The 26,511-nt window shown below is 42.0% G+C and overlaps 2 protein-coding genes across 3 annotated transcripts in view; one reads left to right on the top strand and one right to left on the bottom strand.

Annotated features, from left to right (window-relative positions):
- On the bottom strand, nucleotides 1–16,003 carry MRM3 (mitochondrial rRNA methyltransferase 3). 2 transcript variants are annotated; one of them, XM_073590594.1, is made up of 4 exons: nucleotides 15,867–16,003; nucleotides 12,209–12,453; nucleotides 2,214–2,381; nucleotides 1–898 (listed from the first exon to the last, which is right to left on the bottom strand). In XM_073590594.1, the coding sequence occupies exons 1-4, from the start codon at nucleotides 15,875–15,877 to the stop codon at nucleotides 372–374; spliced, it is 951 nt and encodes a 316-aa protein (XP_073446695.1). In that variant the 5' UTR covers nucleotides 15,878–16,003; the 3' UTR covers nucleotides 1–371. The 2 variants fall into 2 exon arrangements, with proteins under 2 accessions (XP_073446695.1, XP_073446694.1); XM_073590593.1 differs by lacking the exon at nucleotides 15,867–16,003 and adding an exon at nucleotides 15,428–15,786.
- Nucleotides 15,964–26,511, top strand: part of GLOD4 (glyoxalase domain containing 4) — a 12,185-nt gene continuing 1,637 nt past the window's right edge. The window contains exons 1-7 of the mRNA XM_073590596.1: nucleotides 15,964–16,094; nucleotides 18,420–18,469; nucleotides 18,742–18,862; nucleotides 19,381–19,525; nucleotides 20,972–21,108; nucleotides 21,576–21,662; nucleotides 24,763–24,876. Coding sequence (XP_073446697.1) covers nucleotides 16,005–16,094; nucleotides 18,420–18,469; nucleotides 18,742–18,862; nucleotides 19,381–19,525; nucleotides 20,972–21,108; nucleotides 21,576–21,662; nucleotides 24,763–24,876 — 744 coding nt within the window. The 5' untranslated portion in view covers nucleotides 15,964–16,004. The remainder of the gene's footprint in view (nucleotides 16,095–18,419; nucleotides 18,470–18,741; nucleotides 18,863–19,380; nucleotides 19,526–20,971; nucleotides 21,109–21,575; nucleotides 21,663–24,762; nucleotides 24,877–26,511) is intronic.

The following is a 26,511-nucleotide window of genomic DNA, read 5'->3' on the forward strand; positions in this document are numbered from 1 at the left end:
TTATTGGTGTAAAGAAAGCCTCCACTTTATTGATTCTCTAACTGCCCCTAAATAGGACAATGTATTCGAACACATCTTTTTAAACAGAAACACTAGACTCACAACCTATCATTTTGTGATAAGTTTTCTTTAAGTTAAAGTTTTTCAACCATGTTCTATTATTGATATATAAAATCTAGAAGTAACACGAGTTGAAGTTACCTATGAAGCAACAACAGTTTCACATTTGTGCCCGACCTTAGTAATACCTTGATATTATGAACACAGAAATTATACATCACCGAGGACATGCGATCTAGTGCTTTAGCTCTAAATTCTCTTATGGGACAGTTTTTCTATTCCTACTAAAATAAATTGAAGTTTGTCTTAAATTACGTGCTGGTTTTAAGCTGTCTTCTTCCCTCAAACAAGAGGATGCTCGCAGCCATAGCGGAATTTAAGCTGTCAATGCCTGGCACGACAGGAATGCACAGTCTCTTGCCACTTAATTTTTCAGCCAGTAGTAATGACTCCAAACTCAGTCCATGAGTCTCTCCCCCAATCACAAGTGCACTAGAACCTCTGGCCCATGGTTCAGAATATGTCTGTATAGGAATGTTAGGAATTTCTAGCTTTTCGTTATCCTCTCCATCTTCCTCGTCACTGGATGAGTAATAGTCATCATGTATTTCATGTAGCCTCCTAGGATCAGATGAAATACCGCCATAATCAATAGCTTTATCAGGGCATGTGGTTTCATTGGGGATTTTCTGCCAGAAGTTATCTGCAAGAAACACCTTTGTGTCTTCCGAGAGATAGTTAGAGACAGTGTTCCAGTCTAAGCTGCTGATTATCGGCAAGCGAAAATGGGCTCCCATGCCGGCTCTGATTACTTTAGGTTCCCACGCGTCAACACAACCTAGAAATAATAATAAAAAAAAATTATACTTAGTTATTTAATGGAGGAGAGACAACACATGCCCTTTAACCCTATTAGAGCATAGGTCTTAGAGGAATGGCCTGATCAGAGCTCCTGTATGACCCTGAAAGAAGAGCCGCTATGAGACACAAAGGAGAAGACTAGTCATCCAAGTGGCACCCGTAAAATATTCCCCAGCAAAAGCAGCTATTTGCCAGGCATCCTTGGAATGGACCCTGCTGAATTCCAAAATGCAGATACCTTAACAAAAGGTATGTCGATTGAGATATGGAGTCACAAATTAAATTAGCCAACATTTACGGACTGGACTATAGGATTCTGATATAATTCCAATTTCACTATGTATTTAGAATTTGCCTCTGTTCCTAGTCACTTTCTGCTCTGTATAGATACAGTGATGGTGGCAGAGCCCAATTGAGAAGGCCCATATATTTGGAGCCTGAGGAGGTCAGAGGTTCAGGAGCTGAGCCCGAGTTGTCCTCCGTAAATGTCAGCTGTAACATATTGCTGGCACGTTGCTAAAATAACCTATACCAGCATTTACCCCCGTAGTGGACATGTTCAATAGAAACCTCTGCATTATGTAGTTAGTTCCTGTCAAACCATTGGCATTCTGTGACCGAAGGGGGAAAATTGTTTTCTATGGCGACAAGGAGCCAAATTAAGGCCCCCAACTGTGCCATCAATGAAATCCTTTTAGAGGAAGGACTTAATAAGATGGCGGAGTTTTACTTTATTATAAGAGCAATCTAACTATCTCACCATCATGTCCCATAAGGTATAAAAAAAAATAAAATATATAAAAAAAAACTAAAGATAAACCCTTCAACGACCAATGAAATGCACGAGTTGTTCGATATTACCACGTCCGTAATGACCCCAACTATAAATTTATTACATTATTCTCCATGTTCAAGGAACTCAAAGTAAAAAGTGATAAACAGTTATGCGTTTCCCAATTTGTATCAGTAGAGAAACTCCGCTCATTGCAATTAAAAAATAAACCTCAAGGCTGAAGGACAACTAACCTATCCTGTGGACATACCAAATATCTTTGATGAGACAACCTAGCCTCCATTTTTTTGACATCTTGAATGAAACTCGAGACTGCAAACATTAATAAATCTCATTCAATAATTCGAAGACTCCAATGTGATGTTTAGTTTGGAGCTAAATCATCAACAACAACAAAAAAACATTGAAGGTTGAAGATACACTCAATGTAACCAGCTCCTGCATAACACTGAGGCTCCCTAGTCGGCAAGACGAGCTCGGGCCTAAGCAGGATACTAACCTTTTGTGAGCAGGACTTTATTGCAGCCAGCTCCAGCCGCACATCTCAGAATGGTGCCCAGGTTCCCAGGATCACGGATGTTATCACAGATAAGTGACAGCGGTAAACTGTTATGGACCTGGATGTCAGGAAACTTCATCTTTACATGATCAGGTTTCCCAAAAATTCCTGTGAAGGATTTCAAAGTGTTAGGGCGAAGTTGCTGCGGTCACATGCCGCTTACAATGTGTCATATCATCCCGTTATTCAAGTGGCAAAACTATATGGTCAGTTACAAGATGGATCAGCTACTATCAGCCAGATGTTAGCATGGAGCTGATCTACAGAATGCAGCTCCATTTCATGTGTAGCAAATGCCAGGCCACAAAATAAGAAAAAAAAAAAAAATGTTGTGGATGCTGTCACAAGGATAACCAGGTGTGGAAAAAACAACAAACATTTAGTAAAAAAACAGCAAAATTGATCTGATTTCTTCCTAAAGCCATCATACAAAGTAGTATATAAAACTATTTATAAAGGAAGACGAGATTCAAGCAAATCAAATGTCTCGCCTACTGGTGAGTATCAACACCCGGACACACAATAGAACAACATGAACAATAATAAATAAAGTATACAAGATTACCGTATATACAATCTCTAGAATAAAAAAAAAGTGTTCACGTTACTCTCTTCTCTTTTCCCTTTTACAATAGTAACAAGTCCTATTATGGGTACGTTCTTGTGGACATTTCATTTAACCCCTCAGGGAACTAAGTGCCTAGCTTGAAAATCCAAAAAGATTCCCTATTAACCAACCTCCTAAAACAAGATGGATGAGAGTCCGGGATTTGTTCTTGTATTTTCAATCTGAAACAAGAAGGATCTTTGTCTATTGAATAAAAGTATTTAGACAAACTATGATTTAAAATCCCATTTATTATTGTCTGTGTTTAGTCATCTTTTCCTAGAGGTCTAAATAGTTTCTTTTTTTTCCATCACAATTTTTGTATCTAGTAGTTCTTTGGTGGTATTGTGGAATCTTTTCCTCACTTGTAGTAGCTTTAGGCTATGTGCACACGTATGCAGAAAATTTCTGCATAAAGTCCTGAATCCTTCCCAGAAAACGCGCGTTTTTTTAGCGCGGTTTTTGCGTTTTTTTTCAGTGCGGTTCCAGACCCATAGAAAATAGCTAAAAATGCAGAATTTTCCGCGAATTAATGAGCATGGTGCGTTTACCGCGAAGCGGTTTTTTCGCGGTAAAAGAAACACATACATCCGCACAAAAATTGAGGAATTCATTTAAATGAATGGTAAGCTTCTTTTAAGCGTTTTTGACGTGGTTTATTTGGTAAAGCCGCGAAAAAAACGCTACGTGTGAACAAGGCCTCAGAATTCCTTGAAAAGAGATCGCTTCATATGGAGCTGGAAGTAATCTGGAGTCCTGTGCCAAGGCTAGTATCTTCTTTCTTGAGTGTTGCAATGACATCTCTTGGCATTTCCACTTAACTGTAATGGAGTTTTCTTCTTACAAGAGATCCACAGAGTTTATTATTTTTTTATTTTTTTTTTTGTAAGTCCGTTACAGAAGTGACCACAACTGTTATCTTGGACTTCATATCCGTTATGGATGTTTTATTCTCGATGATTTGTGACATAATGAGTTGTTGAATCGAGATTTTTATTTTGTATTAAGTACTCTGGATAAATATTTTAGATGCCAAACTATAATTATTAATTGACTCGGAATATTTGTAATCCATCTCATGAATGGCCATGAAACAAGGTGGTGGAATAAGAATCTGCAGGTAAACAACTGGCTACGTCAATGGTGCCGTCAGCAAGGATTTGGATTTCTGGATCACGGAGTGAATTACCTATATGATGGACTACTTGCTAGAGATGGGGTGCACCTTACGAAGACTAGAAAACATGTATTTGGAAGTCACCTTGCTGCACTCATCAGGAGAGCTTTAAACTAGAACAAGGTGGGAAGGGAAGCAAAAGGCCAGAAAAAGCCATACACCTGACAAATACTATTGAGAACTCTGCTATTAGAAGTGGAAGGACAGAAAAGAGACAAAAAAAATCTAAATAAAAATATTGGAGAAAGAAACCAATCACAAACAGGAAAAGAAATATGATGTCATTGGAATCACTGAAACTTGGTGGAACGATACACAAGATTGGAATACAAGGCTAGAAGGATACAACTTATTTACAAGAAACAGACTTGATAAACAGGGAGGTGTTGCATTGTATGTTAGAAAAGCGTATATCTGCACAGAGATCCAAGCTTCAGAGACTGGGAGTTCTGTGGAAACTATTTGGGTAAGAATACAAGGACAGAACAGTGGAAAGGACACCATTGTAGGCATTTACTACAGGCAGCCTGTGCAAGCTGAAGATATGGATGAACTCTTTATGCATCAAATGGTCAAGTTCTCCAAAAAATATGACATAGTGGTCATGGGAGATTTCAACTATCCAGACATTTGTTGGGATTCTCTCTCAGGCAAAACTAACAGGTCAAGCAAATCCTTTTCCTCTCTTGCTAACAACTTTATCTTCTAAAAGGTAAGGGAGAAAACAAGGGGATCTGCTACCTTGGATCTAATCCTTATAAATAGGGAGGAAATGGTTGAGGAGGCAAGAGTGGCTGGGACCCTAGGAGGTAGCGACCATGCTATTTTAGAATTTTGGATAACTAGAGGAGGAAGACCTGTGAAGACTAAGACTTCAAGGTTCAATGGCTGGATATCCTTAAGGACAAAAATGTCCAGAAAGGATGGGAAATTCTGAAAAATGAGATTCTCAAAGCACAAACCTTATCAATTCCGAAAAGAGGTAAGAATAGGAAGAATTTAAGGAAACCAGGATGGATGAACACAGAACTTAAACACATGCTAAAAAGAAAAATGTTTATCAAATGGAAAGAAGGCGGCATATCTAAAGAAGAATATAATGCTGTCTGCAGAACTTACAGGGAGCGCATCAGATTATCTCATGCTGACAATGAATTAAGGCTTGGAAGAGACGTCAAACGCAATAAAAAGGAATATGGGTATATGTCAAAAGTAAAAGAAAAGTCAAAATTGCTATAGGATTTTTACTAGATGAAAATGATGAAGTACCGTATATACTCGCGTATAAGCCGAGATTTTAGCCCATTTTTTGGGGCTGAAAGTCCCTCTCTCGGCTTATACGTGAGTTATATACCAGGGGGTCGGCGGGGGTGTCAGGTCATACCCCCTCCTGGCGTGGTCCCTGCAGCCCCCCTGCTTTTCCCAGTCTCAGGCTCCTTCCTTCAGCGGTCACGTGGTACCGCTCATTAATGTCATGAATATGCGCATATTTATGACTAATGAGCGGTACCACGTGACCGCTGAAGGAAGGAGCATGAGACCGGGAGAAGCAGGGGGGCTGCAGAGACCGCGCCAGGAGGGGGTAAGTATAAGCTATACTCACCTGTCCCGGTCCATGGCTTCGCACTGCTCTGTCCTCTCCTCCTCCGCATCCTCTGTCTGTGATGTTCAGGTCAGAGGGTGCGGTGACGTAGTTAGTGCGCGCCGCGCCCTCTGCCTGAACGTCACTGACAGGACGCGGAGGAGAGGACAGAGCAGCGCGCAGCCATGGACCGGGGATCTGTAAATATCGCCAGTGGCAGAACTTGTCACCGCCTGCTCAGGACACCGGCACCGGGCCCCCAGCGACGAAAGGTGAGTATGTCTTTTTTTTTATTTGCAGCAGCAGCAGCAATATATGGGGCATAAACTATGGAGCAGCATATAGTGGCATAATTATGCAGCAGCGTATGGGGGCGTAATCTATGGAGCATTTTATGGGGCAGCATATGGGCCATAATCTATGGAGCATAATCTATGGAATATCTTACGGGGCCATAACCTTTATGGGGTAGCATATGGGGCATTATTAACCTTTGTGCAGCATTTTATGGGGTGTATTTTGTATGGAGCATCTTATGGGGCCATCTTGGACTGTATGGAGCATTATATGGGGCTCCTGAATCAATATGGATATTCAAAAAAATTTAACCTACTGATGTCCCAATCAATTTTACTTTTAGTGGTATCTTTTTATTTTTCAAATTTACCAGTAGCTGATGCATTTTCCACCCTAGGCTTATACGCGGGTCAATATGTTTTCCCAGTTTTTTGTGGCAAATTTAGGGGGTGGGGTGGGGGGGTCGGCTTATACACGAGTATATACGGTATTAAGAAAGTATGTTGAGAAGGCCGAACTTTTAAATTCCTATTTTGCATCTGTTTTCTCTCTGAAAGGAAATGTAACCAACTGATCTTACCTGTCCTATTAAAGGAATAGAAGAATCCAGGCTATCTATAAACAGAAATGAATTCAAGTCTCCAGGTCCAGGTGAATTACACCCCAGAGCACTGAAGGAGATAGAAGAAGTTTTTGAACCACTCTCCATAATCTTTAAAAATACCTGTAGAACAGAAGTGGAGAAGATCAAATGTTGTTCGTATCTTCAAAAAGGGGAAGAAGGTGGACCCAGGGAACTATAGACTGGTGAGTCTAACTTCTATGCCAGGAAAGATCTTTGAACAAATTATTAAACAACATGTATGTATGTACCTGGATAGGAATTAAGTGATTAACGAGAGTCAGCATGGGTTTGTAACTAAAAAGTCATGTCAGACTAACTTATTTTCCTTCTATGACAGAATCACTGGGTGGATCAGGGAAATGCTGTAGATATAGTATATCTTGACTTCAGCAAAACATTTGACAAAGTATCTCACACCATCCTTATTGAAAATATAACTAAGTATGGAATGGACATGGCAACTGTTAGGTGGATTCATAACTGTCTTAGTGATCAGACCCAAAGAGTGGTCGTAAATAGCTGCACATCCAGTTGGAAGAATGTCTCAAGTAGGGTACCACAGGGCTCTGTTCTGGGCCATGTATTGTTCAACATCATTATAAATGATTTAGATGAAGGAATTGAGGGTACACTGGTTAAATTTGCTGATGACACAAAGTTAGGAGGGATAGCTAATACTAGAGAAGAGTGAGGATTCAAAAAGATATACAGTGGGGAAAATAGTATTTAGTCAGCCACCAATTGTGCAAGTTCTCCCACTTAAAATATGAGAGGCCTGTAATTGACATCGTTGGTAGACCACAACTATGAGAGTCAAAATGAGAAAACAAATCCAGAAAATCACCTTGTCTAATTTGGCAAGATTTATTTTGGAAATTATGGTGGAAAATGAGTATTTGGTCACCTAAAAACATGCAAGATTTCTGGTTCTCACAGACCTGCAACTTCTTCAAAAGGCTTCTCTGTGCTCCATTCATTACCTGTAGTAATGGCACCTGCTTGAACTGGTTATCAGTACAAAAGACACCTGTCCACAACCTCGAACAGTCACAATCCAAAGACCAAAGAGCTGTCGAAGGACACCAAAAACAAAATTGTAGCCCTGCACCAGGCTGGGAAGACTGAATCTGCAATAGGCAAGCAGCTTGGTGTGATGAAATCAGCTGTGGGAGCAATAAAAAGAAAATGCAAGACATACAAGACCACTGATAATCTCCCTCAATCTGGGGCTGCATGCAAGACCTCACGCCATGGGGTCAAAATGATCACAAGAATGGTGAGCAAAAATCCCAGGACCACACAGGGGGACATAGTAAATGACTTACTCTATGCAGGGACCATTGTAACAAAGGCTACCATCAGTATAACACTATGCTGCCAGGGACTCAGATCCTGCAATACCAGACGTGTCCCCCTGCTTAAGCCAGTACATGTCAGGGCCCGTACGAAGTTTGCTACAGAGCATTTGGATTATCCAGAAGAGTATTGGGAGAATGTCATATAGTCTGATGAATTCAAAGTAGAACTGTTTAGTAGAAACAAAACTCGTCGTGATTGGAGGAGACAGAATGCTGAGTTGCATCCAAAGAACACCATACCTACTGTGAAGCATGGGGGTGGCAACATCATGCTTTTGGGCTGTTTCTCTGCAATGGGACCAGGACGACTGATCCGTGTACATGAAAGAATGAATGGGGCCATGTATAGTGAGATTTTGAGTGCAAACCTCCTTCCATCAGCAAGGACATTGAAGATGAAACGTGGATGGGTCTTTCATCATGATAATGATCCCAAGCACACCACCAGGGCAACAAAGGAGTGGCTTCGTAAGCAGCATATGAAGGTCCTGGAGTGGTCTAGCCAGTCTCCAGATCTCAACCACATAGAAAACCTTTGAAGGGATTTGAAAGTCAGTGTTGCCCAGCAACAGGCCCAAGACATCACTGCTCTAGAGATCAGCATGGAAGAATGGGACAACTTACCAACAACAGTGTGTGCCAACCTTGTGAAGACTTACAGAAAACGTTTGACCTCTGTCATTGCCAACAAAGGATATATAACAAAATATTGAGATGAACTTTTGTTAATGACCAAATACTTATTTTCCACCATAATTTGCAAAATAAATGTTGCCAAATCAGACAAGGTGATTTTTTGGATTTATTTTCCCATTTTCACTCTCATAGTTGTGGTCTACCTATGATGTGAATTACAGGCCTCTCTCATCTTCTTAAGTGGGAGAACTTGCACAGTTGGTGGCTGACTAAATACTTTTTTTCCCCACTGCAAATAAACTGGACCAGTGGGCAGCAACTATCAGAATGGTTTTTAACAGGGAAAATGCAAAGTACTACATCTGGGCAATAAAAATGAAAAGCATATACAGAATGGGAGGAATAGGGCTAAGCAACAGCACATGTGAAAAAGACTTGAGTATACTAATAGATCATAAACTAAACATGAGTCAACAGTGTGATGCAGCAGCAGAAAAGGCAAATGCAATTCTGAGATGTATTAACAGAAGCATACAGTCTAGATAACGTCAAGTCTTTATCCCCCTCTACTCCTCTTTGGTCAGACGTCATCTGGAATACTGTGTCCAGTTTTGTGCACCACATTTTAAAAAAAGCACATCAACAAACTGGAGCAAGTTCAGAGACGAGCGACCAAAATGGTGACCGGTCTGCAAACAATGTCATATGAGGAACAGTTACAGGATTTGGGAATGTTTAGCTTGCAAAAAAGAAGACAGAGGAGACTTAATAGCTGTCTACATATATCTCAAGGGCTGTCACATTGTAGAAGGATCATCGTTATTCTCATTTGCACAAGAAATGACTTGAAGCAATGGGATGAAATTGAATGGGAGGAGACAGAATAGATATTAGAAAAAACTTTTTGACAGTGAGGGTGATCAATGAGTGGAACAGGCTGCCACAAGAGGTGATGAGTTCTCCTTCCATGGAAGTCTTCAAACAGAGGCTGGACAGACATCTGTCTGGGATGATTTAGCGAATCCTGCTTTGAGCAGGGGGTTGGACCAGATGACCCAGGAGATCCCTTTCAACTCTACCATTCTACTATTCATCTTGTGAGTTACTTGGTATTTGATGAGGGCTCTTCCTTTGTATCTGCAGACTGTTTCCTTGTCTGAATAATTATAATAATTTTGCTTCTATAGCGACAACATATTAAGCAGCACTTTACATTTTAGAGGGGACTTGTACAGACAATAAAAGACATTACAGAACAACAATAATTACATAAATCAACAGATACCAAGAGGAGTGAGTGCAGTGCCCTGCTCGCAAGCTTACAATCTATGAGAACATAGGGAGACACGAGAGGATGGTAACAATTGCTTTCATTGTTCTGACCAGCCATAATGTAATAAAGCTGGTGTTCATGTAATGCTGCATGAACCGGTCATCATCCAGAATATGTAAAAAGTACAGACACAGAGGGCTATTAAATGCATAAAATGTGTGAAAACATGATATGAGGAACCTGTTCATGGTGAAAATTTTGAATGGGCAACACAGGGATAGTTAAATGTGTTGAGGCAGTAGGCCAGTCAGAAGAAATGCATTTTAGGGCACACTTAAAACTGTGGGTATCGGGGATTAATAGAATTATCCTGGGTAGTGTATTCCAAAGAATTGCTGCAGCATGTGAGAATTCTTGGAAACGGGAGTGGGAGGTTCTGATTATTAAGGATGTTAACCTCGGGTCATTAGCAGAATGGAGGGCACGGGTAGGGTGGTAAACTGAGATGAGGGACGAGATGTAGGGTGATGCTGAACCATGGAGTGCTTTTGTGGATGGGTAACCAGTGCAATGACTGGCACAAGGTAGAGGTATTGGTGTAACGGTTGGTGAGGAATAGGATCCTGGCTGCAGCATTCAAGAAAGATTGGAGAGGGGAGTGTTTGGTAAGAGGGAGACCGATTAGTAGAGAGTTACAATAGTCCAGACGAGAATGAATAAGAGCAACAGTAAGAATTTTTGCAGACTCGAAAGATAGAAAAGGTCAAATTCTAGAAATATTTTTGAGGTGCAGATAACAAGAGCGAGTCAGTGATCGGATGTGGGGGGGGTGAATGAAAGCTATGAATCAAGTATGATCCCAAGACATCAGGCATGTTGCTGGGGAGAAATGGTGGAACCACACACGGAAATGGCAATATCGGGCATAGGTAAGTTAGTAGAAGGAGGAAACACAAGGAGTTCAGTTTTTAACAGGTTCAGTTTCAGATAGAGGGAGGACATGATGTTGGAGACAGTGGTAAGACAATCACTGGTGTTTTGTAATAATGCAGGCGTGATGTCAAGAGTAGACGTGTATAATTGGGTGTCATCAACATAGAGATGGTACTGGAACCCAAAATCTACTGATTGTTTGTCCAATAGGTTGCAGTATACAAGAAGAAGAAGAGGAGGGGGCCTAGGACTGATTCTTGACAAACCCCAACAGTAAGGGGAAGATGAGAGGAGGAGCCAGCAAAGGATACAGTGAAGGATCGTTCGGAGAGGTAGGAGGAGAACCAGGAGAGAACGGTGTCCTTGAGGTCAATAGAGCAGAGCATACTGAGGAGGAGCTGGTGATCCACAGTGTCAAATGCTGCAGAGAGATCCAGGAGAATTACCATTGAGTAGTGATCATTAGATTTAACTGTTAGTAGATGGTTAGAGACTTTAGTGAGGGAAGTTTCAGTAGAGTGTAAAGAACGGAAACTGGATTGAAGAGGGTCAAGAAGAGTGATCTGAGAGATAGCGGAATCAGAATGCATTATCGGAAGACAATTAAAAGATTTTAAAAAAGTATCACCAAGATCTTGTATAAATTCTTTTGATGAGGCAGCATCTGATGCAGGAATTATCTCAAATTCCCTGCTGTAATCCTACTAGTGTAAGGCTGCGTGGGTAGCAAGAACTGCACTGGGTTAGAATCCGGATTTAGTTTCCATAATGTACGTATGTGAAATGCTGCCGGAGACCTCTGCAGATGTATCCTGATCAGCGCTGCACCATCAGTTTTCTCTCCTCATGTGCACACTGACAGGAGCAGAAAGGCCATTTGACAAGTGAGTGACAGAGTTGCTCCTAGTTTGCTCCTCAATAAAAGGCTCATCTGAGGTGTATTCTGCATCTCCCCGATATCCCCCGTTGCATTCATCAGCCGAAGCCGAGTCGCAGGGTACAGCGGCTGTAGATGTCAATGAGGGGATCGCAGCTGTCACGAAGCTAGATGTGGAGAAGGGGGAATATCCTCTACCTACTTGTTCAATTGTATGGGACTCATCGTGAGATTTCCCAGTGGAAGATTGCCCCTCTGTCAATTCTCCATCAGTCATTTTCACAAGGGGATCCATTATGAGTGAATCTTTCCCCTCTATGTCATTACAAGTAACTACCCCTTCTGTGGGTATATACCCCACCTTCAGCCCATTCTTTGATGAGGGGGGGGGGGGATCTATTGGTAAGGTTTCACAGAGCTAAGCAAGCATGCTGCTGCTCCTGTTCCCTGTCAAACCAAATTCGGAACAAAACTAGCACTAATAGAATTGTAATAGCAAGACTACAGAGACTGCTCTAGAACTCCTCCGAGGCACCACAGATACCAGACTTTCATTCCATCTTTACTCACCCATTAGCCCTTGTGGCTTGACAAGATCAGACCATATCTTAATATCTTCAAACTTTACTTTAATTAGGTTTGCCTTCTTTAGTTTCTCAGGCGGCAGTGTTTTCAGCTGGTCTACTCTACTGAAGAAGAGTGTTTGCAGGACTGCACCAGCATCTAGAGCGTCCACCAGGAGCCTCTGTCCTTCTAGCAAAATTTGTCCATGGCGCTCACGGAAGTTTCTGGACTTCACAATTGTAACTATTTTGCTGTATATGAGGCATAAAAAATATATTATAAGCAATTACAATGATATATACAAAAAGGGAAGAGGATGGAGAAGCAAACAACAAAATGAGTATCAGACATAGCAATCCTAGGGATTAATCAATTCTGGAATAACTATGGTTCGTTGGGGTCATTAAAACATCCGTGTAAATCGGTTTGTACTGGCAACAAGTCTCCCGACCGGAGCATGTCCGATTTCCATGCGGTTGTCATGCTTGATTCGGGAGAGCTGTGGCCAATCTGTTCAGACCGGTTTACACAGACATAGCGACTTTTAGTTTTGCAGCTTTTTTTAAGTTAATTTTACTTGGTTTTGTCAGTTTTCTTTTGTTTGTGCATTAGAGCCATGGTTTGGGTTAGGAAAAAGTGGACAACATTGCATCAGATTTCAGAAATCTCATTCACTTTCCTGGTACTATAAAACGCTGCTATTTTGCAGAAAACAACAACAGCAAAAATGCAACATGTGAACATGCCCTGATTTTGTACCATTTTGTAAGAACCTTGACAAAAATAAAATGCATTATCATGTGTTAACATGGCGTTAATATGCACAAGAGGCAAAAAAAATATAAGAATCTTGGAAATTGAGCAAATTCAAACATTGTGAGCCCATTTTGATCAACCAGCGCAAAAGCATAAAACAGAAAGATTACTTGGGAGCTAATATCTTTAGTTTGTAGTTAGACTAATATACACAAGGGTGCACTCACACATCATTTGAAATTGTAAGACTCCGATATTTAATCACACAACACTAGAACCCATAGGCCGGGCGCACACAATCCTGAACCAGCAGCGCTTTGGACGCAGCACATGTTCACTGCGTACAAAGCGTCTCCCCAAGAGAAATAGGCATGCTGCAGTCTGGAAAGATGCGACGCGTTGTCTGTGTCCGAGGGTGAGCCACTGGCGCCTGTGGAAGCAGAGTGGGCATGGGATTTTTTGAAGTCCCATCCACTATGCTGTAACATCTGGCCGCTGCGGGTTTGATGCTGCATAAGTACTCAGCGTCAAACCCACATCAGTTCCTGATCGTGGGCACATACCCTTAGAGTCTCACAGATCTGTTCACAAATCCTTGGGACAATTGCACCTTCATATAGAGGCCTGTACACTACATACACATAATATACACCACAAAGGAAAATAGCAGATATCTACTGTTATTCACATTATACGATTATATAATAAATAGGGATGAGAGAATAGCTTCGGATAAGTGCTTATTCGAATAGCTGCCATGGGAACCCTGATACCTGGAGCGCTCCCGAAGATCACCTGTTCGGCGCCACAGCTGCATGTGTCCTGGCTGTGTGACATGCAAAACAGAAGCCGCGGAGACACCATCACGTTTCTCAATGCAAGCAATGACTAGCCAGGTCTTTCACCGGGAAGGAACAACCACGGGAAGGGCAGTCTCCAATGAAGGAAACCACCTATGCCAAAACATGGTATCCATCCACAGACAGCTGTTTCGGGGTATTGCCCCTCATCAGTGTGGAGTAGGAAACTGGAAAATACCCCGAAACAGATGTCTGTGGATAGATACCATGTTTTGGCATAGGTGGTTTCCTTCATTGGAGACTGCCCTTCCCGTGGTTGTTCTTTCCCGGTGAAAGACCTGGCTGGTCATTGCTTGCGGTGAGAAACATGTGATGGTGTCTCCGCGGCTTGTGTTTTGCATGTTTTTACATATTTCCCATAAGGGATGGGGGCATTGCTCTAGAATCACTGCGTTGAGAAACATGTGATGGTGTCACCGCAGTGTTGAATGTTGATCTCCATGAGGTCAATCATCCTCATTTTGTTGTGACTGTCACACAGCCGTGACACCTGAAGCTGTGACGATGAACATCGGATTATCGGGAGCGCTCCAGGTAACCGATGCAGCTATTCGGGAAGAGCTATAGCTATTCGGATAAAGAGTTATCCAAAGCCATTCAATCATTCGTAATAATTAACAATGGCAGATATGGATCTGTAGGGCTAGAATGCGTGCAGGACAAGTAGGAAGAGGCTGGAGACTAAAAAGGGAAAGCGCCAACCAAAGTGTCCATGGTGTATAGTCACAGAGTTTGGACTTGCCGTTGAAGGCAATGCTGAAACGCGTATAAGGGTGGACGCCATTCTCCTGGAGAGTCTTCACACATTTGTGTATGTATCCTGCAGTCTGTTTAGTATATACCCGTGGTAATGTATTTTCTTAATGAGCTTTCCTACAACTAAACATTAGTTAGGTGCAAACAGCCCTACTTACAGACGATAGTACCCCCATTTTAGTAGTCCTGAGGCTGCTCCCCTAATTATCGCAGTTATATATATGTCTGTGGACTCTTTGGTTCTTTCCCTTCTTCGTACATACACATAGTAGTTCCATGCATGGGGATGGCACGGTGAACTGACAGCATGGTGGCTCAGTGGTTAGTAATGTTGCCTTGCGGTGCTGGGATCCTTGGTACAAATCCCACCACGGACTTGGCATGTTCTCCCCGTGTTTGGGTGGGTTTCCTGTGGGTGCTCCACAGACATACCGATAGGGAATCTACATTGTGACACATTTAGGCAGGGTTCAGATTGCGTTATGGCAGTCCGTCTAACGGACTGCGGTACACCGCGGAAATAACGCGATGTAACGCATCCGGTAACGCTGCCATAGACTGCCTTAACGCGGCACATCGCTAACGCATGTCCTAAGCAACATGCATTAGCGATGTGGTGTCATTCTGTGACGGACCCTCGGACGCGGTCTGCAGCGTTCGAGGGTCCGTCACTGCTAGTGCAGATGAAGCATCTGCGCTAGAGCGATCACGGTTAGGGAGTAGCGTTAACGCTATGTGAACCTGGCCTTACTCATGTCAACCAATCAGGTCGCTGCTCTCATTTCTCAACCTGCATAAGTAAAATGAGAGCAGGAATCTGATTGGCTGCACGTTCGCTGTTCACTGGGAGTACCTGAGCCTCTTGTCCCCAGCAGCTGCTCGGTCATATCTCAGCTCGTACGTGTGATGCCCCTCATGGCTCTCGTCCTGTACGAGGTTCTCGTCCTTAGTGACAGGGTCACGTCGCTGCTTGTAGGGTACGGATGCTGCGGTTGTCGGCGGCTCCTTTACGTCCTTCGCCCGCTTCTCGAGCTTCTGCTGGTTTTCCGGGGGGATGATCCGCACCGGCTTCCTCCGCAGAGCTCGTACATCCCGCTTCACCTGCACACTGATTGGGAACCTTACTACTGTAAGCCTAGAGCAACCAAGCACGCTCCTCATGAGCGCCGCCATGTTTGCTCGTCGCAGCCAGTGACGTCAGTGCATACTATTAGCCGCCATGTTGGGAGTGGCAGAATACGATTTGTGTGTGCCACAGTAAAATGCTTGATTTACAATATTTTCCTCATTACCTTCCCTTCATCAGTGATAACAGGAAACAAGCACTGACTTATACGCAGAGCAAGGAGCGGAATATGTGCGGTCTCCACGGTGATAGTGCGTGACGTGATCAAGCAGCGCCGGCTCGGCGTCAGGCTGCGGAGCTAGTGATGGGCGGCAGGAGAGCGCTGCACTATGTCCTCAAAGTGGCTGACAGAGCTCAGACTGCACGGTTCTTCAGGGATGTGCTTGGGATGAAGGTGAGCAGTGGTGGTCAGACAGGGGACATGGCGTCTGTTCAGGACCTGCAGCCAATCTAGGGCCCCACCATGCAGGATAATAGGGAGAGGGGCTCTCAACTATATGAAGGGATAGGAAAACCAATCGGTGCAGGAAGCAGCTAGCTAGGCTAATTCCTAAAGGACAACCACACCCATCATCTGCCCATAACCTGATCCTGTACACCTCAGTCTCACCAGGATGGGACACTTACATTAGAGATCTACACACTTATACTGCACATAGCAAACACTGAGACTGTCTCTCGCAAGCAGGTCTGCCCTGGTGACTACTTCCCATTAACTTAAAGGGGATGTCCAGTTATGACGTATCCACAGGATAGGTGATAATGTGCTGATCAGTGCGTGTCCCGCCATATGGAGCTGCATTGACCTGCAGATCGGGGAATTTTAAGCCCCATTACATGGCAGGTTGCACACTTAACCACTACTCCATTCTTTATGGTGTTGCCAGAAAAAGCCAAGTGCAGCGCTCATCAACTTATAGGGCAGTGGTGGTGAGCCTATGTGCCAGAGAGGGCACGTGACGCCAGCTGAATCTGCATCCTCGGACACATCCAGCTGAAGTGTACTGCAGTGCACAGACATGCAAAGGAAGAGTCAGAGAAAATGCCAGCTGAGACGCGCAAGAGGCTTATAGATGGCCACAACAAACATTTGGAGGCCGTCATCAATGCCAAAAAGTGTGCAACCAAGTATTAATTAGGGGGGCCTTTATTGCTGCACATGCTGTTTATTGTGTTTCTTCTTTGAAATTGCAACATGTAAGGCTATGTGCACACGCTGCGGATTTGTATCTGTGGAACCGCAGGTAAAATGACCTGCGGTTTATCACCTCTACAATGGAGGAGATGGTAAACCGCAGCAGAATCCGCAGAAAAGAAGTGACATGTCATTTCTTTCTGCGGATTCAAAACCGCAGCTTTTCCGCAGTTAAAAATCCGCAGCATGTGCACAGCAGATTGTAAGTCACATAGATTATCATTTACATGCTACTGTACACTGTCTGCAGAACTGCTGCAGATCCGCAGCGGCCAAAACCGCAGCGGATCTGCAGCAAAAAACGCAGCGTGTGCACATAGCCTAAGTTGAAAAACAATGTTTTCTTGTTGTATTACTTTGGACCACTAATTTAAAAAATCCTGAGGATATAACTTTGGTGCATTTACATTTATTTCTGAAGATTTTGTGCAGTCTATGAAAAAAAATGAAGGATGCCAATAATGCTGAGCAGCACTGTATACATACCTTTAGCAGTGAATCGTAACCATTTAAGTTACTGCTTTTTATTAAAAAAAAAGTGAATCATACTGCTACTGTTATTCAGCCCTTCTACTTTTATCAACAGCTCCCAACACAATACGATGACCCAACAGTCCACACACAGTGTGATGTTCCCACCCAGCCCTTCCAATATGATGTTACCTCACACAGTATGTCACCACAGCCCCCACACAATATGATCTCCTCACACAGCTCCCTTCTATAGTATGACAACTGTATATAGTATGATGTCCCCATGCAGCCCCCTTACATAGTATTATATTCCCACACAGCCCTCATACTGAATGGTCTTCCCACAAAGCCCGCTTTCACATTATGTACATACATAGTCCCCTTAAACAGTATTGTGAGCCCACACAGCTCCCTTTACATACTTTTATATTCCCACACAGCCCCCCCCTATGTAGAATGATGTCTTCTCCAGTTTCCACAATGTACTATCAATTTAAAAAAAATAAAGCTACTCATCTAACCCTGTTCTCCTGCTCCTCCGGTCTGTGCTGTGTAGTGAGGCCCAGCTGGAGCGATGTAGTGACACCGTGCCTGCTGTGCTCAGATGCACAGGTTCAGTGATGGAAGACAGAGCTGACGGCTCCCTTTTTCATCATTATTTTCACCAGTATTTGTATCTAATGTGTTTGATCAATCATATGATGTTCACCCATAGCTTTTTATATAACCGTCTGTCATGACGATTCATGGGTAGGATGCAGAAGAGTATATCGATGGCTCCTTCTGCATCTTCGCACCAACTGCTTGAGATTTTTTTTTTTACATCCCTTTTTTGTTTAAGATATTTTTTAGGTGGATTTAGAAAGTGGCCCTATAAGATCATAAACTTCACTAATGTCATCTTCTCACATATACCTTTGATATGAGATAATTGTAGCTGGATTTTCTATCAATACTTGCGATGTAGCGGCGAGACATTACGATCTGACATTCTAACCCGAGTCTAAGGACTGTGACTGAATCCTTATATGGTTATTGTGTTTGTTTCAGGTATTACGTCATGAAGAATTTGAAGAAGGGTGCAAGGCCACCTGCAATGGGTATGAAAGATGAGCTATTACTAGTGACCCCTGTCCCCTATTGTACTTTTCTTCTAAGTTGGTAAAATGGCATTATGCCACTTCTTAGTAATGTGGAGCGGTAATAGTTAAAGATATATATATAAGGAAAGACAAAGTTGAAGAAGACAATTTAAGGACTGCTATTTATTAATGGTTTCCTAATGTGGGGAATGCACTTTAAGCTGTCATACTTTATTGCATTATATTTATTATTTCCGTGTTCAACAACAATTTATTGTACATAATTGCAGCCCCTATGATGGGAAATGGAGTAAAACTATGATAGGCTTTGGGTCTGAAGACAGCCACTTTGTTGTTGAGCTGACCTACAACTATGGAGTTGGGGAGTACCGTCTCGGCAATGATTTCTTGGTATGTCTAACGTTTCCTGGCCTATGAATTACATGTCGGCAACATGTTTCTATGAACAGTCTTCTAATCCCTGTGGTTTAATAAGAATTAATTCCATGTACATGAGCTTTAGTTTCCTCAATGCCCTGACAGCACTTACCCAGTGTTAATCAGCTGATCAGATGACTGCAATTATACACAGACCGAATCGCAGCTTGCACTTTTTTCTTCCGTATGTCGGATGTGACTCACCTATTTAAGTCTATGGATGTGCCGAAAAAATTGTATTCCATCCGGTTCAGCCGTATAACATCCGATTTTTACAGATACATTGCCATTATTAACATAGGAAACTGGTTTGATCTTGTAAATTTAAGTTACTGCTGATGCATAAAAACAAATGCAATAAGGACTGCATTCAGGTGGCAGACGGATGACAATAAGGATGAAAATGTGTCCGTTTATTTTTCTTTCTAGTTGAGAATTGGATGATTTTATTTATACGCTCTTGTGAATTGACCTTTACTTTGTTTCATTAGGGGCTCACACTACAGTCCAGCCAAGCTATACTCAATGCAAAGCAGAAGAACTGGCCGCTATCCGAGGTGGCACCTGGACTGTTCCAGACTGAAGCTCCTGGAGGTTATAAGTTCTTTTTGGAAGACAGAACTCAACCCAACACAGGTAAATGCTTATTAGGCCACTTTCAGAGGTCCTTTAAAAGACTTTTCCATCGCTTTAATGGTGATATCATTAATCATAGAGGCTGATGTCTATTGCGGATCAGCTCCTATTCATTCAGCAGTGGCCACTAAACACAGTGACAGAACAATGGATGTCTCACATGCTGCCTCTGCTGGCATTACAAACAGCAGATGGTGGGGGTGCCAGGTATGAGATTTATACCAATAATTATTTATTATGCTTACTTATAAAGCGCCATCATATTCCACAGGGTTTTACAGATATCGCCATCACTGTCCCCTGCAGTGCTCACAATCTAAATTACCTATCAGTCCACACAAACACGGAGAGAACATACAAGCTCCTTACGAATATTGACCTTGGTGAGATTTGAACCCAGAACCCCAGTGCTGAAAATCAACAGTGCTAACCACTGAGCCACTATGCTGTATAATCGGATATCAATGTCCTATTCTAAGGTTACGCCATTAATAGTGAAGTGTTGGAAAACTCCATAAGGTTGGTTTCACACGTCCTGATATTTCCAGTACCGTAAAAACCAATACCAGAGGTATCAGTGTCCACGTATGTAATATGTGTGGCAACCATGTGCAGCCCATGTGCTGCATCAGTACCACACGCACAGGTGTAGGCTGATGGGAGTAATAGTCCCATCAACCGCCTCCTGCTGTCACTGTTATCAGTTGAATATAACTCTCATCTTTTTCCCCTGCTCGCTCTGATCCCCGGCAGGGGAGAATGATGAGAGCCATCTTCAGCACCCAGCGCCGGGGGAAAGCACTAACTGTACCGCTGCTTCTCGGGTGCCGGTACATGTCACACGGATGACATTCCTTTGCGTCATATGTGTGCGGGATGTTTTCCAGCCCGTGCTGCCGTTAAAAAAACGAACATGTCATCGTATTTTGCCCACAGACACAGTCCGTGGAAACACACTGACATGTCCACAGACCCATTCACTTGAATAGGCCGACATGTATAAGTGTCTTCAGTACGTGTGAAAACTGTTGCCACACGTACTGGACACACTGACATGTAAAAGAGGCCTAAGACAGGTATCTTTTCTCCATTCAAATTCATACATGGGACCCAGACCAGCATTTCATCAAAAACTGTTAGAGTAACATCGATCTCTATGGTGATCTTGCTTTGATTATAATAAATTGCTGGCCTTCCATGTGTTGTAACATAAAAAAGGAGGAAATCACACTCACCATCTCTTCTATTAAAGTGTTGAAGTTTTAAGAGTGAAAACAATGGGTTGCAGGTGTTGGTTGTAGTATGGCACATAAAGACACCTGTGTTGCCATCTGAAACCAGGAGACTGTATGCTCAGCTTTAGCTTTAATCTACCTAAAACAAGCCTTTGCTTATACATTATGTAAAGTTAAGATATACCATTATGTTTTATTGATGTTTTCCCAGATCCAGTGCAGAAAGTGACTGTTGCTGTATCCAACCTGCCAAAGTCTACTACATACTGGTCGGACTTGTTAGGCCTGAGAGTCTATCATGAGGATAAGGCCAAAAAGAGCATTCTGCTGGGTTATGCAGACAACCAGGTAGAGACTAACTCTACGCTTTCTTTATTTGTAAGCTGCTTTACTCAGATATTTAGGAAACATCAGACAGTATACACACAGATCATGCCACTGGCTAATATAGGATTGAAATTTGTTTCTGTATAAAGTGGATCTGTCACCACAAAATAGTGTACTGTATAAAAAACGATCCACTGGGCTGTCACGCCAAAAGGTAATATAGCAGAATCTAGCAGACTTCTCATTAGGTGTCTGCCATTCATGAGGACAATGCTGTGTTTCTGAGAATAAACACCAACCATGTCGGAGTAGTGTCAACGCTCCTACCGGACTTAAATGAAGGCTATGAAAGCAATCTGGTTCCTATGAGCCTCACATCTACTTTAGGTTTGCGCTAGTTTTGATATCTCTCCAGATTTTTAGACGCCGTACATTTTCCAGATCAACCTCCAAAAATGTGGAAAATCTAACTGTTGTGATTTTTGCAGTGCAAGCTGGAGCTGCAGGACATTGGAGGATCGGTGGACCATGCAGCAGCGTTTGGACGAATTGCATTTGCTTGTCCAAAAGATGAGGTTGGAGTTTTCTTAATTTTTTTTCTTCTTTTTTCATTATTTTAATCAGTAAATCTTTAATAATTTAATTATATTGTATATATTTCAAGTCAATATTCTTTAGTTTCTTATTAAAGTGTACTGCCAGTAGGGACCACAGGTTTGTTTTCCAAATGTTTTATTTGAGTTTCAATAAATGGGGAGGATGGGGGAGGAAAGATGGGGGAAAAGGGGGGGGGGGAATGTAAAGGGAAAGAAGGAAAAAGGAGGACAATAAAGTCCAAATATAAAGAAGACATACAATGAAACAAGTTAATGCAGAAGCATATTATGCAGTGAATTATTACAAAGGTAGGTATTTAAGCATATAATATATTAATATACAGTTGTGGCCAAAAGTATTGACACCCCTGCAATTTTGTCAGATAATACTCAGTTTCTTCCTGAAAATTATTGCAAACACAAATTCTTTGTTATTATTATCTTCATTTAATTTGTCTTAAATGAAAAAACACAAAAAGAATTGTCCTAAAGCCAAATTGGATATAATTCCACACCAAAAGTAAAAAAGAGGGTGGACAAAAGTATTGGCACTGTTCGAAAAATCATGTGATGCTTCTCTAATTTGTGTAATTAGTGGCATCTGTAACTTACCTGTGGCACCTAACAGGTGTTGGCAATAACTAAATCACACTTGCAGCCAGTTGACATGGATTAAAGTTGACTCAACCTCTGGCCTGTGTCCTTGTGTGTACCACATTGAGCATGGAGAAAAGAAAGAAGACCAAAGAACTGTCTGAGGACTTGAGAAACCAAATTGTGAGGAAGCATGAGCAATCTCAAGGCTACAAGTCCATCTCCAAAGACCTGAATGTTCCTGTGTCTACCCTGCGCAGTGTCATCAAGAAGTTTAAAGCCCATGGCACTGTGGCTAACCTCCCTAGATTTGGACGGAAAAGAAAAATTGACAAGAGATTGCAACGCAAGATTGTGCGGATGTTGGATAAAGAACCTCAACTAACATCCAAACAAGTTCAAGCTGCCCTGCAGTCCGAGGGTACAACAGTGTCAACCCGTACTATCCGTCGGCGTCTGAATGAAAAGGAACTGTATGGTAGGAGACCCAGGAAGACCCCACTTCTTACCCCGAGACATAAAAAAGCCAGGCTGGAGTTTGCCAAAACTTACCTGAAAAAGCCTAAAACATTTTGGAAGAATGTTCTCTGGTCAGATGAGACAAAAGTAGAGCTTTTTGGGCAAAGGCATCAACATAGAGTTTACAGGAGAAAAAAAGAGGCATTCAAAAAAAAAACCCTGATTCCCTGATGTTTTGGGGTTGCTTTGCTGCCTCTGGCACTGGACTGCTTGACCGTGTGCATGGCATTATGAAGTCTGAAGACTACCAACAAATTTTGCAGCATAATGTAGGGCCCAGTGTGAGAAAGTTGGGTCTCCCTCAGAGGTCATGGGTCTTCCAACAGGACAATGACCCAAAACACACTTCAAAAAGCACTAGAAAATGGTTTGAGAGAAAGCACTGGAGACTTCTAAGGTGGCCAGCAATGAGTCCAGACCTGAATCCCATAGAACACCTGTGGAGAGATCTAAAAATGGCAGTTTGGAGAAGGCACCCTTCAGATATCAGGGACCTGGAGAAGTTTGCCAAAGAAGAATGGTCTAAAATTTCAGCAGAGCATTGTAAGAAACTCATTGATGCCGGAAGCGGTTGGTCGAAGTTATTTTGGCTAAAGGTTGTGCAGCCAAGTATTAGGCTGAGGGTGCCAATACTTTTGTCTGGCCCATTTTTGGAGTTGTGTGTGAAATGATCAATGTTTTGCTTTTTGCTTCATTCTCTTTTGTGTTTTTTCATTTAAGACAAATTAAATGAACATACTAATGCCAAAGAATTTGTGATTGCAATCATTTTCAGGAAGAAACTGAGCATTATCTGACAGAATTGCAGGGGTGTCAATACTTTTGGCCACAACTGTATATGTTCCAAAGACCCAAACACAAGGGGCCTTAGGCATGTGCACTCTGGGTGAAGACTTAAGAGAACAACTCCAGCCATCTAGACCATTTCCTAGAATATTTAGCAAATTGATCATGCACATTCGCAAATTTCGGTTCAAAAGAGTGATGAAGGCTAATTTTGTCTATAATTTCATTAATTTGTGGGGGGTTTGGGTTTTTTCAAAGAAAGACAATACTATGTTTGGAGACTAGTAAAATGTGCATAATCAATAGCCTGTTAGAAGTATCAATTTTGTCTGCGTCCAAAGAAAGAAGGGCCAGACGAGGAGACAAAATAAGTCGTGTTCCTAGGATAAAACCGATAAGGTTAGAAATCTTTCTCCAAAAGAGAACAATTTTGGGGCATTGCCAAAATATATGCAAGATATTTCCTGGCCTTCCACAACCCCTCCAACGGGGGTATAATACCATCTTGTTAAATCTTGAAGTGGGTCTCTTGTAGTGATAAGGAAATGGAAGAGGCATACGAGAGGGTACATGCCTGTTCAAGGTCAGAAGGGTCAATTGTCGTGTGCAATTCGGTTTCCCATTTGACAATATTTTGAGTCTTTACCACTTCAAAGCTATTGTTACACCATTTGTACGTGTATTCAAAACTCCCAAAAATATTATGATCTATATTACAAATAAGGTTAACTGCTGGTTCAGAGATTCTCGGGTAGATAGTAAGGAACTCATGGATTATGTCTTTGAGGATAACATATTGTAAGAAAGCAGGAGTAGTAGATTGAGGGACCACAGATTTGTAACTGTGAATATGAGTTACCGTAAAACAGCCATTTCTCAGTTGGGGAGCAACAGATTGGATAAGTAATTGTGTGGCTATAAACCATTTGGCAAGGGGAGGGGGTTATTGGTTCTGTCTGATTTTCTTTAGATGTTAGCCGATATGTTTAGGACCACCAGCACACGTAGCAATAACAAAACAAAATCTTACAAAATGTATTTTTATTTTGTCACATAGCAAAGAGAAATGCAACATAATTATAGATTAAAGCTCTTATCAAGTTGTAAAATTCCATATATTGTACAATTTATTGCTTACTTTTTGTTCATCTTCTTTGTTTTTTTGTTTTTTTTTTTACAGCTTGCAACTATTGAGGCAACCATGAAAAGAGAGAATCAAAAGATCTTGACTCCGCTTGTAAGCTTGGATACTCCAGGGAAGGCTACAGTTCAAGTTGTTATTTTGGCTGATCCTGTGAGTAATTGTCACCAGTAGATATTAAAGAAGCGCTAGATCGCCTGGAAAAATTCATGATGTAAAATGAGACCAAAATATAAAATCTTTCTCCAATATACTGTTTAGAATTGGGAAAATTCTAAAATCCTGTTAAATTGAGTTATTTTGTATACTCTTGTCTGAGCCTGACCTTAGTGTCCTGAGGCTGTGACTATCTGCCTATACAAAGCCTATGTACAGGCAGACACCCACAATAAATATACTGATCAAATAAAAGGGTGAAAGGATAAGTAAAGCAGGTTCAGCTCGGTGCCTAGATAATGGAAATCATATCAAAGAAAAAATAGCACCAAAAGGAACCAAGTACTAAAAAAGCTTTATTGAAAAAGCAATATAAAAACATATAGATTCAAGTAAATAGGAAAATGACAATGGTGAGCCAAAACAATGGAACCACAGTGTAGACAGGCAAACCAGCAGGCAAGGTAATAAGGTAATAAATATATTAATGCAAATTGCTCAAAAGTGCATGTGCATTGTGCAATGGAATGTACCCATAGACATAATATGTGTTGAATGTATTCAAGCTCAGAGGTACACAGGAAAGCAGAGAAGTCCAAAAAGGCTGTATGCCAAAATTGGAAAAAATGTGCTGAGCAAGAGAGTAGAGAGGGAGTAAATGAATGCCTAGGCGGTTACCTGTAAAACTGCAGTGCCAACTGCCCCAACGCGCGTTTCGCCACAGTGCCTTCTGCCTATGTACAGAATGTTGTGAGGGCCTCAGATTAACACTTTTTATGTAGTTGATTAGTTTTTTGCAGTTTAAGTGACCACGCTGCGTACCCAACGTTAAAGATAGATACACAGGACCCATTTGGAAGTAGGCGGAGCTTAAGGGAGGAAGTAGGCGGAGATTAAGGGAGGACGTACGCAGCCATATGCAAGTGTGAACTTAGCCTAAGAGAGGGAGTGGATCAGCCTTGGAAAACTGCAGCAGGGGGCAACCTATAAGTATTTTAATGCACACACTACACAAACATTAATACCTTCACAATCGATGACGTATATTTATGCCATCGGCCGTGCCCCTGCCTTTGATGCGGGCTCACACGCAGAGCCTGCATTTTTCCCTCACTTGATGGGTGATTTAACCAGTTAAATGCCACTGTCAATCACTGACAGCGGCATTTAACACGTGCCAACAGGAATCGCATCACTGATTCCGTCCATCCGCGTGCCCGACACTTACTCGTAGAGCGCCAATGGGTTGTCATGACAGCTGGGGGTCTGCTGAAGACCCCCGTCTCTGTCATCACAATCCTCGTGTGATGACAAGCACAGAAGGGTTGAAGCACTGACATGTATCGCACAGGCTATCAGACGATTGCAGCTTCAAGTCTCCTAAGGGGACTATTAAATACATTAAAAAGTTAAGGAAAACACTAATTCAAATCACCCCCTTTTGCCCTGTTAAAAAATAAAACAAAAAAAATACGCAGATTTGGTATCGCCACATTCAGAAATGTCAGATCTGTCAAAGAATAAAATGAATAATCTCATGAGTAAGCTGCACAGCAAAGGGGAGTAAAAACGCCAGAATTACGTCTTTTTTTTTCTTTTTTTACTCGAGACAACATTGCAATAAAAGGCAAT

Source organism: Dendrobates tinctorius, unplaced genomic scaffold (genome assembly GCF_039654945.1).
Source record: "Dendrobates tinctorius isolate UK_male_01 unplaced genomic scaffold, ASM3965494v1 ptg000117l, whole genome shotgun sequence".
In the NCBI taxonomy this organism is placed as follows: domain Eukaryota; kingdom Metazoa; phylum Chordata; class Amphibia; order Anura; family Dendrobatidae; genus Dendrobates; species Dendrobates tinctorius.

Bases quoted from the DNA above. Each gene is read 5' to 3' on its own strand.
- MRM3 (XM_073590593.1), bottom strand. From the start codon at position 15,747: ATGGCGGCGCTCATGAGGAGCGTGCTTGGTTGCTCTAGGCTTACAGTA. The intron at 12,454-15,427 runs GTACTCCCAGTG...CCTCATATACAG, and splicing joins GCTGGGGACAAGAGGCTCAG to CAAAATAGTTACAATTGTGA. The intron at 2,382-12,208 runs GTGAGTAAAGAT...AATCCTTCACAG, and splicing joins CAAGCCACAAGGGCTAATGG to GAATTTTTGGGAAACCTGAT.